This window comes from Pezoporus occidentalis, unplaced genomic scaffold (assembly GCF_034315485.1).
Source record: "Pezoporus occidentalis ecotype Australia unplaced genomic scaffold, CSIRO_AGI_Poc_V1 ctg142, whole genome shotgun sequence".
In the NCBI taxonomy this organism is placed as follows: Eukaryota; Metazoa; Chordata; class Aves; order Psittaciformes; family Psittacidae; genus Pezoporus; species Pezoporus occidentalis.
The window spans coordinates 1518568-1536519 of NW_026913230.1; the positions used below are offsets into that span (position 1 = coordinate 1518568).

The 17952-nt window shown below is 47.8% G+C and overlaps 1 protein-coding gene across 1 annotated transcript in view; it reads left to right on the forward strand.

The window, feature by feature from the left end:
* Positions 1-13399: 13399 nt before the first annotated feature.
* The window catches only part of GALNT10 (polypeptide N-acetylgalactosaminyltransferase 10), a 78841-nt gene continuing 74288 nt past the window's right edge, over positions 13400-17952 (forward strand). Inside the window, exon 1 of the mRNA XM_062609971.1 lies at positions 13400-13745. Within this exon, the coding sequence (XP_062465955.1) occupies positions 13542-13745 (204 nt within the window). The 5' untranslated portion in view covers positions 13400-13541. The remainder of the gene's footprint in view (positions 13746-17952) is intronic.

Below are 17952 nucleotides of genomic sequence, written 5' to 3' on the forward strand. Positions count from 1 at the left end.
CACTGCAAGTTGGGATGCTGCCCTGGAGCTGCTCCCGCAGCAGGCACACATGCACGGACATGAAAACCTGATGAAGAGAAAGAGCCAGTTGGCAAAGGCTGCCAAATTGTCAATGGAAAAAGAGTTACGTTGCTGAAGGATCAGTAATTCAACAGAGATGGCAGCTTCATTGCTGGGATGAATCAAAGAGCTGTGCAGCCCATGGTGGGGACCCTGCCCACTCGGCTGGCAGAGGCAGCCATTGGGATACGTGAAGCTGGAAGCTGTTGATATGATGCTGTGCTCTAAGAGAGCGGAGTTTTTCCTAATAAAACACCACTGGCTTTTACATCATGAGGCCCTGGCTTTTCATTAAATTATAATGACAAGGAATAAAACTCAGCAGCAGTTTTTCCCTCGCAGGGATTCAGCACAGCACAGTCTGCGAGGTAAGTGAGCTGTGCTCTGCGCTCTTTGCTTTTGCTGCACCTCAGGGTAGCCCTGAGGAAGGGAAGAAACAGTTGCTTTCATAAGCGTTCCCCACTTCCTCTTTCCTCCTCCTCTCCCCCCCCCCCCATTGAATTCAGATTCCCAAACAAAGCCAGGCCAGGAAACTCCTGTAACAATCACTGACAGAGCCCTCTCTCTTCACCTGGCTGCAGCAGGCAGCTTCCTTTAGGAGCATCCCACTGGGCTTTCTGCATTTCTCTCCCCACTTACAGCACTTGGATGAGCCACGCAGGAAAAGACCGGGGGAGAAGGGGTTGAAATCACCATCTGCCTCCACCAGCACCTCCAGAAACCTCTTGGCAGTGCAAGACCCCCAAGCCCCTTTCCCTGTCCCTGTGCAGGCTGAGCATCTCCATTGTCCCCTGAGCCCCGAGATGCCCCAAGGGCTGTGCCCACATTGAAGCACATAGGCGTCCATGCAGCAGGCAAGTTTTGTATTTATTTCCCTTGAAAATATCTCCTTAATGTAAAGTCCTTAACGGGCACTTAACATCATGCTTAAGTGACAACGAATTACGCATTTTATTTAAGAGTAGGCACAAGGAACAGCGCAATTCCCCACAGACTAATGGTGCATTTCTCCTCACAGACAGCCAATTAAATATTTAATCAACACAATAGTCAGTTAAGTATTGTGTATGGGCATAAATACAACCCAATACATTTCCACGCCGCATTAAACTGGAGCCTGTAAACACTTGTCTCCCCAGCTCAGGCACAACAGCTCAGTCAATGAGTCCTTCGAAAGCAAATTCTGTTATTGTCTGTAGTATTAAGCAGGCATCGTTTCTATCCTGTCCCAGCCAGGTATACCAACAGTATGAATAATCTGCATCAAATGGTGGATTAAGGGAAGATTGCTGCCTTCCTGCTCAGCTGCTGTCTGTGAGCTGACTGCAATTTCTCTTTGGGTCGCATCCTGGAGCTGCAGCAGGGGCTGAAGGACCATTGTTCTCCATGTTCCTCAGATGCTTTAGAAGGGAGAGAAGATACAGCAATTAAAGGCACAAACTCAAGAAAAAGGGGAAAGAATCCTGCTTCTCCTCATATAATGGAGTGGGAAGAGGTTAAAAAGACACTAAAAAAGTATGTTTTCAAATAGGGAATTGCCACAGGGAAGGAGAGAAGAAAGGAATGAGGGAGGGATAGGGTTTATGGCACACTCCAGGGCACTCAGCATGGGCTCATGGTGAAGGCACAGCATGGGCTGGGGCTGTGGGCAACAGTGAGGTTTCCTATGGGCAAGAGGATCTGGCCCCAAAGGACAACAGTGCTGGGTTCACGTGTCCAGGGCTATGGCCAGTGCCATGTACAGAGAGAGACACATACATCCCATTTTCCCACCATCTAAGAGATCTGTTCATTCCATGAGAGTTTTCTTTTGGTCCTGATTTCTATTCAGTTTTCTTTCCACTTCCCAAGCTCTCATCGGCTCAATTATAACTGTAAGAATACATCTATTTACAGTGCATTGTTGTAAAAATGAATCAATAAACCTGAAGCAAACACAAGGGCAAACCCTTTGTGTCTGCTGCAGCAGATGCTGCTTCCCACTTCTCCTCTGCATTTCTCAGGTGCTTTCTGCAGACAGGAGGGTCATTCCTAGTACAGAAAGCCAAGCACAATGGATAATTGACAGCTAATTTACTTTTCTGGCTTCTAAGTAACTTCATGTAGGAGCCAAACCCCTCTTCTTAGTTCTACAAGCCATGACGATCAGTGCTGATAAAGTAACAAGAGGAGTAAGAGCCCCTGCTTGCAGATGAGGTACTCTTGGAAAAGAGGTCTTTGACTGACTTCAGGACAAGCATGTAACACTGGGCATGTTGTAATACAGCATCTAAACATGGCAGAGAATGAGCAAAACCAGGATGTAGCATTTTAATTACATTTAACTAGAGGGGCACCAGGGAAATCCAGCAAAATGTCACTGTAAAGAGGCTTTTTAAGGTTTGTGAGCAACCCTTTGGTGAACCAGCGTCTGTGATAGAGTGGTGTGAAGAGAAAGGTCAACCTATGGGAGGGGCAGTGGGTTTTGGTTATTTTTATCTATCTTAGAATAGTTTCTACGTGAATCTGTTACGTTACATGAAGGTTTTGGGAAAGCAAAGGCCGTGTAACTTGCTGGAGACCAATGAACAGACTGGGCTCCCCAGCACCATCACTGCCCCATGACCAGTGCTGATGGGCTTGGCTGGGCTGAGCAGGTTCACACCTTCCCATGTGAACCTTCACCTTCACACAGCTTCACACCTGAGCCGTGGTGTCCAGCCAGGGCCAGGATAACCGGCTTCCTGGCCTCATGGTGCTTTAATCTGACTCATTATTCCACCCTTGGCCAGGCTATGAGCATGCTTGTGCTGATTACATCACCTCAGCTTCAGCACAGTAAGGCTTTAAGCCACATGAATGCTCTTGGTTCTGTGCCTATTACCTTAATTACAGCCTGAACTTCATCAAAGGTTAATTTGATCCTAGACAATGGAGAGCAATGGAGCTGGGAATCTGCCCCAGCAACCCCCATTGGTTTCCTACTAATAAATCTCCTTCCATCAGGAAACAACAGACAAGTGCTAAGGGTGGTTTCCACTTTTCTATCTGTGTTGCTCTTAGTTCAACCTCTGCAACGGCTGCCAGGAGCCATAAATCACAGAGCACAATCCTGGAGCTGGGAATCACTGTCTTGTAAAACAAATATCTTCCAGATTTTGTAGTGCCTGATGCTGGTTACAAACTGTTGGCTGTCGGGTTCTTCCTTTTCCATTTATTTCCCAGCCCCGCATGTCTGCTACTCCTTGTCTGCTATATATCTCCTGTTTATTGTTATTTCCTTGCCCCCTTTGTTTTAATAACTCTTTTACTGTAGATTCTTGTAAAAACAGCTGCTCTAGACCGTAAAAAAAGAGAAAAGAATATCTGGAAACAGATGCCCTGGCATTGCTTCAGCTGTAATCTCCTAGATTTATAATTCCTCTTCAGTTCAATATTGATTCAGAATAAAGCAACTCAAAACACACTGGCAGCTCAAAGCTTTTTGTAGTCTTCTTCTATCTTTCTTCTTCTCTGCCATGACATTTATTTTCTCTTCATCCAAACAACTAAAACATACAGAGGAATGAACCAATGCAAGCTGATGAGAGACATCCAGGTGCCTGTAGAGCAGAGGGTTTATGTCTGCAGAAGCTCAAAGGAATGTTGTCAGCTCATTTTTTATTGTTGTAATTTCTTCCCTCTTGCCCAGCATTACCTATCTCCTCTCAGCATCCTCCCTTAAGTCACTCCCCTGTGTTTCAGGGGCTTACAGAGTCCCGGAGGTTCACTCTGAGGCGGTTGCAGCTCGGCATCCCCAAGCTAGGGCATGGTACCTGCCCTAGGACACAGTTGTGGCTGTCCCCTTGGTTCTGGATGCAGGAGCCCAGGGACCGGGCACTGGGGTTCCTTCTCAGCCTGTCTGATGCTGAATGGCTGCCCAGGCATTGGCGAGTCCCTTGACACCACAGTGAAATCAAAACACTAGCATTTCCTTCCCATAAAGTGCCTCGAGAGCCCTCAGAGGAGGGCAGGAGCAAGCTATTAGCAGACTTCGGTCAGGTCTATAACAAAAGGCCCATTTAGGATGAATGTATTAAATATACTGCTTATATCCCCACCAGCAAGCACAAGCACCAGGAGTCCCTGAAGCCTGCCTATAAGCAGCTTGAGGGCCACACCATCCATCCACCAGCATGCTGCTTTCTCCTGACTTACCCCACATCAATGAGACCTACCTAAGTACAGAGCAGAAGAGTTGTTCAGAGCGTAAGAGAGGAATCTGCTCCTTTGCACATTTCCCACACATCAGACAGTGCCATTTCTCTCTTACATCTCAGATTATGTCAGGGCTATTTGGTTTGAGTTGTTGGCACTATTTATGGCTGGTCTTCCCTTCCAAGCCCAGTCCCTCCTTGCTCCCTCCTGAGAAAGCTCTGCCAGCCCTGTGGCTATGTTTTCCCAGGAGAGCTCTCGTTTGGGTACCATAAATTAGCCTATTTATGTCTTCTTCAGCAGAAGAGGTAACCTGGGCTCTCTTTAGCTTGTACAATCCCAAGAGTTCTCCAGCTATCTCACCCAGATAAGCTACCACCTGCACTCTCTAAGCCCAGAGCACCCAGGTTCTTGCCTGGTTTCCGCAGCCCCTCCAGCTGCCTTTGCCTGTGAGTACAGCACTTGCAGCCACCCTTCTCTATGCTTACCTAAAGCTGGGCACTAGGAGGCATAAATTTAGGAAGTGGAAGTAAAGGATCAGTCCTATGATAAAGCAAGAAACATCACATCTAGCAGAACCACGCTGCTGCAGGGCATTTGACTTGGGGAAACAAACTCCAGCCCCTCCAGACAACAGCCAGGCTGGCTGGCTCCACTAGCTGGGCAAGAGGTCCATTGATTCCCCTGCCACATGTGAAAGTGGGGCTGGGAAACCCTCAGGAGATCATTGCCTGGATTTCAGACATGCTCCTAGAGATGCCCCCAGAGCCTCTACATCAGCACAAGAGCTGCTCTTCGTGCTGTCTGTCTGTGGACTGGGGTGTCCTTTCTCCAGCAGGCAGGAAGGACGGGGAGGTGCATGGTTTTATCAAGATCAAAAGCCATCTTCAGCACATTGGCCCAACCTGGAACATGTGTTAGCTGGGGAGAATGTCACAGGCAGGGGTGGATTTCTGTGCCGAGTGTCCCCGTGGTCCCCAGGCGACATCTGACACAGGCTGCTGTAACCAGTCAATGATTCCCACTCTGCCCCGTTTGCAGCACACGGGTGATCCTGGAAAGCCATCAGAGAAGGGTAAAGTGAAGTAACTCAGTGCTTCAGAAAAGCATCTCGGGGGCAGAGGTTGTTGTGGGTCTGGGGGTGCATGGGTGCATCTGCACATCTTGAAGATGTCAGCTGTGTGACTCCCTGGATCTGTGCTCAGCTCTCAACACAACAGTGTATTGCATATTCTATTCTGCTCCCTCTTTCCCACACGAACAGCTCCAGGATTGAGCCCTTACGTGAGGTCTACCAGGCTCTGAGCAAGACGTGCCCATGGGTTTGTGGCAAATTCATTAGGCTTATTGCATACCCCGTTAGACACAGTTACAAGAGCAAGTGGCCCTGACACAGCTTTCTAGCAAGATTTGCAGTCATGTTGCTCTTTCTCAGCCTGTCTTTATTTCTGGGATGGAAGGGGGAGCTGGACGTGATGGTGGCTGGAGAAACAGCCTGTTTAAGTCCGTAAGACCTGTGTAAGGAACAAGGAAATGTGATTTACCAGCTGAGAGCATCTCTTCTCCAGCACTGGACATTTACTGTGTGTTGTGAGGTCCTGCTTCATCAGCAGTAGGTAAAACACACTCCAGAGGAAGGAAGGGCAGCTCCCTCCAGCTCTGTGTCAATGGGAGTGAGCAGTGCTGAGGCTCTGCCAGGAGCTGGCAGGGGCCCAGGGTGGCTCTCAAACCCTAATAAATCACAGCAACTCTTCTGCCTCCTTGGACAGCCCAGCAGCAAAACAAGACGCTGCTCTCTGAACTCTGGTTCACTCTGCTCCTCCCTCTCCCTGGCAAACCCACGTGTCAGCCCCAGGCCGGAACCCAGGACTCCCAAAACTGACTTCTTATTTTTTCCCAGCTTCCAACAAATTAAGCAAGCAAACACCAGATTTGCAGCTGGACGTGCTGGGGCACAGCAGACCATGAACATCTCCTATATGCCTCTTCCTTGGTAATAGCAGGACACCAAAACCACCCCTTTGTCACTGGCCCACTGTGATGTTGACCACACATGTGGCTCAGCCAAGGGGCTGTTATTTCCCCTCTGCTGCTCCTCCCATGATATAGACAGGGCTCAGCCTCAGCTTCCCCTGGGAGGATTAATTTTCCTAACTCCTCTGAGGCTTTTAGGTGTGTTTTCCCAGGAGGGAAGGTCTGGATGATCCTCATGGGAAGTGCTTTGCCTTGCAGTGCTGTGTACTGCAAGATGATGGTTATTAGCACACTTGAAGAAGCTGCCAGTTATCCTCCATCCTGCTGTATCTACTGGGAATAAGGCAGACAGCTCTGAACAACACCTTGCTCAATAAGCTCAAGTGTTAACCATAGGACTGCTGAATTATGAATCCTCAGCAATAGTAATAGCAATTTCAGACTGCAGGGGAGGAGAACGAAGAATCTGGGATTTCAGGATGAAGGCAGCACTCTGTGTGCTGAACTTCAGCTCTCCAAGTCCAAGCAAGCATTTTATGTAGTAAAAGAGAGTAAAAACACCTCCAAAAGAGCTGTTAGAAACGTCTGTTGGAACAGGGCCTTCCAGAGAGACGAGTGCCTCTTCATTGACCTCCAGACTGTCTATGTGTACTTTCTTATACTAAAGAACGATGAGATTTTGGTCAAACTACAAGGTTCAGCTGATGGGAGAGGGGCTGTATAATTCCTTACACAATGTCTTTGTGCGTCTCAGAGGCCAGAAGCATCAGCAGACTCTGAAGCAATAGAAAGAATAAGAGCAACCCTGGGGACCCTGGGCAGTAGAAAGGAAAAAAGAGGGTATCCAAACCTCTGGCTTTGTGATCTGAGTTCATCTCAAAAGACAGAAAACAGAAAATACACCAAGCAGCTGAGCAGCTCCATCTTCGACTGATGATTACCTGGAGCCACAAGGCAGCCTCGAGATGAGAAGCTCCTTGAAGGAGGACAATGTCTTTGAGACACAGCAGAAGTGCTGACCTGACCCGGCATAACCCATGCTGCAATTATAACCAAGTACATAACTTGCAAGTGACCAAGTATAACCCAAGGCCCGAGTAACAAGTTCCCAGTGGCACAAAGCTCTCAGCATTCCTGGCCACAGGTCAGCATTGCAATGTTGGTAGGCACCCGCCCATCTCATCTCATCTCATCTCATCTCATCTCATCTCATCTCATCTCATCTCATCTCATCTCATCTCATCTCATCCTCTCCTCCCATCCCACACCACTTCTTCCTTGCTTTTCTACTTCTCAAACACTGTTATTCAGCCTTTCTTTTTAGCGATGGAAAACGAAGGACAAAGGACCTGGTTTCCTTCTGACTCTTGAATACAAAAGCCGTTAGAAAGGACCTATTTTAAGAAAGGAGAGCATTCCCCCCCTGCTGGAAAACCTGCTCAGTAAGGGCAGGCTCAGCGCCGTGCCCTCCAGTTGGGCACTTGAGACACCTTCTAGCAGCCACTTCAGCCACCAAATGCTCCTCCAGCAGTGGCAGAAATCAGTGTCTGCAAGGGATGCTCCAGCAGGATTCATGGGGAAGGTGAGGAGATGCGTGTCCTGGGGAGAGGTCCTCAGCACACACCGCTTGCACTGACTCCCATGCAATGCTACCTTCTCCCTGGTGATGGGTAAGGGCACTTGCTGTGTGGCTCAGACCTTTCCAAGTCTGAGCATCTCACGTTCTCAGTACACAGGGCAGAAGAAGCAGGATGCTCCCATGAGAAGGGCAGCCCAGGCTCCCATCACAGATGGCAGTCGCTGTTTTTCAGGATGAAAATTCCTCAAGCTGATTTTATGTCAGATGCAGAAGGCAGGACAGGATCCCACTGAGGCCATTTGGCACATCTCACTCTGTGCTTAGCCCCAGGCTAGTGCTCCAGGGACACATCTCACTTTGGAAAGCCGCAGTGAGCAGTGTGCCCAATCCAGCCTTACGTGGCAGGTCAGTCCCTGCCTTTTTGATTCTCCACTTGGGATGGTGCTTCTTGACATCTGTTCTGAATTTGATTCTCCTCTATTTATGTTTTATAGTCCTTGTTCCTCTCCCCTTCATGGGGCTGATCACAGTAACTCGAGAGGATATTATCCGTATCGCTCAAATTTTTATGCTCTTCACTTAAATTTTCTCATAACCAGCTTTATTTTTCCCTTTCTCCTGGCTACCTTCAGCACTAGAATTTTCAGTGCTGGATTAAGCATCTTTATTCTTCTTTCCTCTTTCCATAAGGTTATTTTTTAATGGTGTAAGCAGAGTTCATCACACTTAGCAAATAACCTTTAAATGAGATCTTGAGCACTTAAGTGCTCTTGATCCACCCTGAAGAACACCTCAGACCCAAGTGATGCTACTCTCATCTCAGGGCACACCCAGTGAATCGGAAGAAGAGCAGACCTCTCCTCCAGGCTCAGCACAGTGAGGCACAAACTACTCACGTTCATAGGAAAGCTGCAAGGCTCCCTTAAAATAAGCTCTATGTTGCCCTCATGTATGTATTAGAGAATCTCTTTAAGTTCCTCTTGCTAAAACCATGCAAGCCCATGGCAAGCACATTGTAAAAGCCAGTACGTGTGCCAAGCACTAACGGCTGCTACGGGGAACAGTCAGAAAAGTGCAGCTGAAGGCTAAGATGCTCAAAGCTGCCTTAATTATTAGAGCGTGAGCTTCCAAATCCCTCGAGAAGCACAGAAAACATTGGCCTTGGAATTTACGGTGTGCTCAGAGAAGCAGGAGCCAGGGAGTTCTGGGGACATCTTGACTGCAGTCTGCCTGGCTGGCTCTGCTGGACTTGGAATCAGTCCGATTCATTGCAGCAGCTCGGAATTCAGAGCAGAGGGAGCAGACAAGGCTCATTGCCTATTCCAGCCAGAAAGACTGCAACAACAGTTGTGGTTTTCTTTTTTCCCCTTTAAATAAGGTTACTTGAATGGACAGCCAGGAACAGACTCTCTGTCTGCTCATCCCCAGACTGAGCCCCACTGATAATTACGCACAAGCTAAGGCTTTGACTGAAGAAGCAGGGTCCCCATTAGCTACTAAAGCTCAGAGGGGAGAGCAGGGACCGTTCAGACCCTGCAAAGCACAGCTTTGGGATTTTTCTCCTCAATCACTAATGGTCCTGTTGGTTGGGCATCCGGGCCCAGAAGTGGGCAACAGATTCAGGTCCCTCCTGGGGAAAAGTACATTCCCATGCGAAGCAAATCCCTAGGTATATTGGTGCATCTGTTTGCAATGTGGAGTGCATCCCGCCTTGTTTCATGCTCTGCTCAAGGATTTATCCTCCCAGCAAGCCATCTCTGCCTTGTCCTCCAGGACTGTGTTTCAGCTTAAACATCAGCAATTTTCCCTGCCACAGGCGATCAGTGAAATTACCTGCCTGATTTCAGGCCAGGGGAGATAAGAGTGTGTTACGCTCTGTGAAACAACTCCAACAACTTGGTTGGTTTTGCACCTCTCAAGACTGAAGATGGACACTTCAGTGTGTCAGTGTGTGGAAGGAGACAGCCACTCCTTCCACTTTGCATCAGGCTGGAGGAGTGACTACTGGCAATGGCACTGACACTGAGTGTCCTCCATCAGCATCCAGCTCCAGTCACCTTCTCCTACCCCACGCTGCTGGGCTCTGTTTATTCGAAGTAATTGCAGGCAGATTTCCCTGTTGATCATAGGGATTTTGTTTGCTCAGGTGGATCCACTTGGAATATCAGTGTTTTTTACTGCTAAAAGCTGTGCATAGGTCTGTCCTGTGCAGATAAACCCCCAGGTCAGCCATGCCAGATAACTCTCTCTTGCTTCCCAGCTAAGGGACAAGGACTTACGGATGTCGGTGCTGTCTCTCCACCCCTGGGAGAGATGGGGACAGGGTTGGATGTTCTCCCACAGTGCCAGGGCTAGCAACTTTCTTCTAGAAGCCTGTAATCATCCTCATTTCTCTGAGCTATTGAAGCATTTGCACTGTTTCACAGCATCTTGAGTGGCAGCTGGAGGCAGCTCCAGGTTTGGGGAAGTCTGCAGGATCACTGCGGGATGTGATACCGGCAGGCACACCCCTGCCGAGCAGCAGAGGAGGGTTGTGCTCCTGCCTGCAGGTGGGCCAGTTCCTGGACATTGCCTTTCATTGGGAAAGAAACCCACAACAAATCAATTCTGTTCACATAAGACTTGAGCTGAACTTCAACCAACATCGAAGGATAAAGAAAAGCCAAGGGAAACAAAACCCTGTTGTGGCCCAGCCGTGGTTGAAGTTCATTCATTTTTTAAAGATTGTTTTTGCTTTTCTCTCTCTGGTTAAAAATGAGATTTGCAGAAAAGAGGAAGCATTATCAGCACACAAATATCTACCAGAAAAACTGCCCAAAGGAGAAGTGAAGGAGTTGACTTTCCCTATGGTGCACCCAACACAGGGCACAGTGTGGACATGGAGACCTGGACTGGAGTTTCATACTCCACCCCTGTAGTGGCAACATGTATCTGCAGCATCCATAAACTGAAGAAAAAACAGGCTCTTGGGTGGTATTTTGGTCCCTATGTCCCCCCTTGCAGATATGCCATCCCTCCAGCAGTATTTTCTCCCCCTAGCTTGTGATGGCACAGTAGCTGGAGCCATGGAAAACAAAGTCTGTCTCACTCACAATCACTTAGCAGGAGAGGGAATCCCATAATGGTTCAGCTCTCTTGCAGGGATGCAAAGGACCCACTGCTTTTCATTATCCACCCCTGCAGGAGTCCCAGGGTCAGAATACAGCCTTTCACATGAATCAGTCCTTGCCCGAAGGAGCTGCAGCCAGAGGAGACCAGAAGAGAGGAGAGTACTGATTCCCCGTCTCTGCCATCTCATTTCCATGCTGTCATGCCATCTGTGGGCTTTATTCCGGGAACTCCTCTCACATCCACGCCCATTATCAATTCTCTCTTGCCCATTCCCAGCACCCCAAGTCCTTCTGGTCACCCCTGGTCCTCGTCCTTCACCCGGCTTTATGATGCCTCTACCCACTTTTGCCGCACTCTGCCCGGCAGCATCTCAACACAAGAGCTGCAACCCAGGCAGCACAAGCCTGCTAGCAAAGAGAGCTTCCAAATGGGGATTGAGCTGCTATTAATTGATCCTATATTTGCTTTGAAAAGATGCCTGGGGATGGTACACCATTTCCCTTTCCAGTTAGACGCTTAAAAGCCACAGGCTTTCTTCTTTCTCAGAAACGTAAATCTGTGTTTATTTTGCATGTACCAAATTAATCCCCAAGGCATTGCATCCAACAGGATAAAATGAGAGCTCTGTCTTCACCAAAACACTTCAGGAGAAAGAGGACAGGGAGAAATACTGGACCTTTAGTTGAAGAAACACACCTATTTAGGAGCTTCATGGCTTATAAATGACTTGGTAACCTCAACAGTATTTACTTTGTCTTAAAGTGGGAAGGAAAGACCTAGAGCATCCATATTCATTTTAATTCCTATGAGTCTCTTTATAGGGTCTCATCATTCAGGTTGCTCTTATATACAAAATACTGATCTACCTGCAGCATGGGGCCACATTCTGTTCCCAGTTACAACTTGTGCAACTCTGCTGAAGTCAATTTACAAGGCAAACATTTAATTAGCAAGCAGGCTCACAATCCTAAATTTAAACATATGTCAAGCCAGCGAGTAGCTTTGTTTTAATTAACTCTCAAACTTTGTGGCTGTCATTTCTTTATATAAATGAGGATGCTCTGCCAAGGGCAGGCTGTAATCCTATGTGCATACCTACAAAACCGCCTGCTATTTCACAACCACTTTTCAAAGACCTCTTGCAGAGGCAAGGGGATGGGGATGTTATTATAAGGGTCCATATGGCAGCACACTGGCACTGCAGTATTAAATCAGAGCATTGTAGCTTTCCAGCCTTCATTCTCACAGTACCAGGTAACGTATATGTAGCCTCATTGTTGTACAATTTTAGGAGCTATGCATTATTCAACAGCAGCCAAAGTCTCTGCTCTGCCGGAGGTGATTCAGTGATGATAAAAGGAATACATTTTGCTCTAAAGGCAGAAGCAAAGGGATTTCATGGGTCAGTATCTTCTCCACCCACGAAGGAACAATGGAGGCATTAACATCTCTAGTAAAGAAATCAGCTGGCAGCAAAACCTCACTGATAATTAAAATAAAAGTACAAGCTGCCTCAACATGTAGTTAGTCTTGGGAACTGTAACCTGCTCTCAAATGCTTTCCTTGACAATTTGGCTCTAGCAGCAGGCACTGAAATCTGCTGGAAGATGCCATCTAGTGGGTTATGGAAGTTTATTTAAGTTTAAATCCACTTGGTGTGGGGCGAAGGTGGCAAGGGCTGCAGGTGTGGGGTGTGTAGAAATTTTTGTAAATTTCTATTGCTGTTATTCACATTTCCCTGCAGGAGTTTACACTGGAAGAGATAATATTTATTTCACTGGTCCCCCAGCAGGGCTCGGAGTTGTCACAGCTTTGCTGTTGACATTAGCCGAGCAGCACGGCCGTCCCCTGGCAGAGCATCTTCCCATCGCCAGAGCTGTTTGCTCTCCAGTTAAAGAATTCATCTGCTCCCTGGTTTTGAAAAAGCTGTACCAGTGTTGTTTCCTTCTTAAAACAGCCCCCACCATCCAGCGCATATACATTACCTAGTTTATGATACAGTAGAAACCACTTAATTGGGACTCCAGTGAACAGTGTTTCTTTATAATGGGAACCACTGCTGGGGAACTGATTGCAGCGATCCCGTCTGTCGGAAGGCCAGGCAATGAGATCTTCATCCATGGAGCACTGTGGACAGTAGCCTTGTTCCCCAGTGTGCCCATGGGGCGAGCTGCATCCCTTTGGGAAGCCCCTGCATCCCCTCCGCAGAACCAGGCTAGGTGCTGCTGCAATACATCGCTAATTGCTATGGGCATCGCTAATTGCTACGGGCATCGCTAATTGCATACCCTTTCAGGAGCAATTACCCACCTCGGTTACCCCCGCCCTCTCCCGCGGCGCCCACCCAGGCCCCCCGCGGGTGCCCCGGCATCATTCGAGAGCCGTAATTAATTAAAGACTCATTAAGGGAAACTCATTAGCGACGGGAATGCACGGGGTGAGAGAATGGGCGGAGCCTCCCTGCGGCGGTGGGCGGGGCTAAGGAGGCCACGCCTCCCCGCGAGCGCGGAGCGGAAGTGCCGGAGTTGCCGCCCGCTGCCGCCACCGTGCGCGGGGCAAAGTTGGGCTCCATCAGGGCGGCGGGGCCGGTCCGGGCCGCGCTCCCTCCTCCAGCTCCCGGCTCCAGCCTCCTCCGGCCGCTCCGATGCGGCGGAAGCAGAAGCGGTTGCTGCAGGCGGTGGGGCTGGCGCTGGCCGCCCTCGTCTTCTTACCCAACGTGGGGCTCTGGTCCCTCTACCGAGAGCGGCAGCTGGAGGGCGGCGGGGCAGCCGGCGGGGAAGGGGCTGCTGCTGCCGCCGCCGCCGCCTTCGCTGCGGGGCCGCCGGGGGTAGCGGCGGGCGAAGCGCCGGTGAGTGTCGGCGGTCGCGGGGTGTGGGTATGTGTGTATAGGGGGAGGTGGGTGCGGTGGGGGGCTGGGGGTGTCCCTCTGCCTTGTCACACGGAGGGAGGCTCAGCTTGTGCGTGGAGGAGAAGCAGCAGCCGCTCCCTAGAGAGGAGGGGATAAAGAAGAGGGGTGCGGGGGTGGGCTCCTGTGCCCCTGAGCAAGGAGCCCCTTTCCCGTAGCGATGTCTGGGTTGGAAGGGGAGCGCGAGCGCTTTCTCGGCAGTTCATAGGTGCGCGGACTGGAGGGTCTGCTCGCGTTTTAGGGCTGAGTTTGATACGCGAGTAACACGAGGGTTTTGGCTTCTTGCTCTAAGGGGTAAGGAAGAGGCGCCTGCTCCATCCTTGCATAGAAGAGCACGGTGATTCTGCCTCCCAAAGGTGTGCCTCGCTACGTGCCACGTCCCTTTGCCTTGGGAAGGGGCAGAGAGCAAACATTACCTGTTACCTCCGGGTCCCCGCAACGCTTAAGGCAAGGGCTAGCAGAAAGTGCCAGGTGGAGCTTGAAGATTACGTCTGTGTGCTGAGCCTCCTTTAGGGAGAGAGGAGTGGATAACTCTTCCTGAGAGGCAGAAGATGCCTGCTGGATACGCGGCCTGACGATATTGCAGCACATGACTGCATTCCTTTCTTGTCCCACTGGAGTAGTAGTAAATTTAACAGCCAAATCTTTCTGCTTAGTGTGTGAGACAGGGAGGCTGGATCACCCAAATTAGACATTTAGAAGCTCAGCTTAGCTGCGTTTACTCTTAGCTATGCAATTGCCTTGTCTTCTCGGTTTGGCTTACCATTAGGAATGATTGGGACTTGAAAGCTTGAAATGTCAGTGTGTAACTATTAGTTCGGCTGCTACTTTACAAAGCTCTGCTTGTTCATAACCATTTAAAACTCTTTAGTTGCCTAATTCTTTTCCTCCTTGGAGGCTTGCCACTATGACTGTAGCATAAAGGTTGAGAAACCTACTATGGGAATTTATGCTCCAAGGGAGAGAAGGCTCTTGGGAAGCTCTGTAGTCAAACTGAGTCTAAGCTCTTCCTTTCCAGAAGAAATGTGTTCTGAAAGTGAAGCAATTGGTGCATCTAGGTAAAACCATTATATCCCTGTAATGCCAGGAGGGAAAGGGATCAGCTGTTACCTGCCATAAAGCATCAATTTGTAGTGGATCCCAAAGCCCGCCCAGAAATCCTTTTAACCTACACAGTGATCATTACATACCTGGAGTTCTTGATGGTACTGCCTTATGCTTGTATTTCTGTTCAATGCAGGGAATCTATTTTGCATGACTAATAAAAATCAAGCCCTGCAGTCCACTGCTCCATAGCTTCCCATGGTGAAATGAAGACTATAAAATCATGTGTCTTCCAGAGGTTGTGAGGAGAAAAATGGTAATGGTTCCTAGGAGCCTTCAGAGTTCCTTATTGGAAATAGCAGCTAATTCTGGTCAAATCTATAAGGGTGAAAAAATAGTGAAACTGACTTTGTTGCTCTTCAAACATTGTCCTCGTACTGTGAGCTTTGGGTAGCTGTAAGCTAAGTAGTTCGTACAATGCAGTTCCTCATTGCTGATTTCTGTGTTGAGAGTTCTCAGTATTTTAGATAGCCCATATTGCCCATGTTGTACAGAATGTTGACTCTGGTTTTCTTTATGTCTGCTTAAAGTATGGCAGCTGCCAGTAAATTGAGATCTGCTTTTGTTTTGATGGCGTGTTGAGCTGGGCAGGAAATGGCTGTGCAGTTTATAGGAGAATTCGCAATAAAACCTCTCTGCGCTTGTGTAAATCAGAGTTACTGAGGTGCAGGCTGAAGTTTTCATCTTCCAGTCTAATTAAGGTGGAGTTAGAGGCTGCAGTGGGTCTGTGAGTGAAGAAATGCTCGTATCATATGCCTATTTTCTTGAGGGATTTGGCCCTGAAATGATGGTTCCTGTTACACTGAGGAAGGGAAATCACGTCCTAAAGGACAACTGCCTCTCTTGGTAAAAATAACTTCAGATGAAGAAGTATAAAGACAAGCCAGATGGGTTTGGTTTGTTGTGTTGTTTTTTTTTTTTTATTGTTGTCATAGAGGTATCTGCTAGCTGACTGCAGAGGGGTTTTTGGGCATCCTCAGGTTCAATAGTTCCAGCCTCTCTTCCTTGGTTCTGACAGGCGTTCATGGGTTTTGTACTTGCTAATCGACTTCCAGCTTGTAAATGAATATGCTGTTTGTCTGCTTGTTCGTGAAGCCATTCTGAAAAGCTGAGTTCTTAATCCTAAACCCCTAGATGATAGGAGGCTATCTTATAAAGAATGATACTTACAGCAGTCAGAAAGATTTTTCTTCTGTTTCTGGCTTTAATTTTCCTTTTTGTGCAGGCTAATTTTGAATTGAGGACATTTCGGATGTGGTACAGAATTGAGCGTTTCAATGAAATCTCTGTCCAGGCTCATTCTTCTTCTTTAAATGGTGTCTGCTGTTTCAGTCAGTGTTTTTTATCTTTCAGAGTAACAGTGAAAGGTGGGGGGTTGGAGGGGAAGGTTTTAAGAAGCAGCAGAATTAAAGCTAGAACATAGAATTGTGATGCTAAAATCTGAAGTTTAAAAGCTGCAAGGAGTTTTTGTACTGCTCGTTACCTTCAAAACGGTGATGTATCAGTGTAGGCGATTTTTGCCTTATTTAATCTTTAGAGTGCTTGAAACAAATGTGTCAGAAAATTAAGCAATCAGAAGGCATGTAAATATATTCTAGGAGAGATGCTAAAGGCTTTCTGCAGAAGTTCCTGGGTACCTAGTTGTTCCTGTATTTACATGTTCAGGGGAAACATTATGGTGGTGGAAAATAACGTATTGCTTTAATAAAGTGGATTAGGTCTGTGTTCTTTGGCCTTTGGGTTTGCTCTTCTGGAGCACTGTTGGGTGTTTCTGGCTCCGCAGCAAAGGGATGGCCATTAAGTCATCAAGGTCTTGTCCTCAAGGTCATGCTGTGAATCTCTTTAGAAAAGCTGATGTGTTGAGTTATTCTTCACTATGGCTGCACACTCGGAAGTGTCCTTTATCAGTGTATGTACCGCTCTGCAGATGATATGAATAGGAGGTCCTTTTTCCACAGGGTGTGTAACAGATTTGGCTAGCATCATGGCTTTAAATGGGGATGATAGTATCAAGGTACTGAAATGTTTCTGTTGGCAGCAAGAGTATTAGCTTAGGAGCTTTTTATCCTTCATGGTTGTATGTTTTTGCTCACTAGTATGTGTGTATCAGTGTGCTCATGTAATACAGATTCACTTTTGTGTAGTTTCATATTTTTTTTTCAACAAGTAAAAACATACATAGGAATAGCAAAAAGCTAGAGAAATACAGGTATTCTTTTTGTCTCTTGAATCTCTGCTGTCTGCTTCAGAGGCTGCTGTGCATCCTCAGCCAAAATGTTTAATGATGTATCCTGCAGCATGTAAACCACAGATGAGTTAGTTCGTGGGGTAGTGGTTTATGTCTGGGCTAATGTGAGTATTTATGTGATTCAACAGAGATACTACTTTGTATCTGTGTAGTGAGGCTGGAGATCCTCACTCTACATGACGCCTGCTGTTATGGGAATGTTGCATTTAAACTTGAAGAGATGCTAAGCTTGAGCATCTCTTTGGATTGCTGGCTAAAAGCATTGTAGCAAATCAGCTGCCTTTCATTGCATGTGTTTTCATGTAATATGATGCATGCTTTATGGAGTCACCCTGTAGCTTGTTGTAGTAGTAATTTGTGCTCTATAAATTAACCCGTGAGCATGATGGAAGTGTATAAATCACATAGGTGATTGTGTGGTGCCCTCTGCTGCCAGACGGCTGGAGTGAAGTAGGATGTACCTGATCGCTGGTATGTTCTGAATGAGAAACCAACTGCAAGCATGTGATGGAAAAATGGTTTGTCAGAATGCCTCTTTTGGAAAGTTTTGGGTTGTAAAATGACTTTAGTGTAATTAAGCTTAAAGTTTCCAGCTGGTCTTGCTGAAAACAACAGCCGAAATGATGAGCTGAGCGGGGAGCGATGCCGTGCTGCGGTCCAGGCTGCTGCTGCCGCGTCCTCCTCAGCAGAGGAGGATGATTGGCTTTGCCATTCTGACCTGGGGGCAGCTATGAAGCTGTCAAGGATTGTCAGCTTCATGTTGTGGTTGGCAAAAGCTAATAAGGAAGAGGGTGGTTT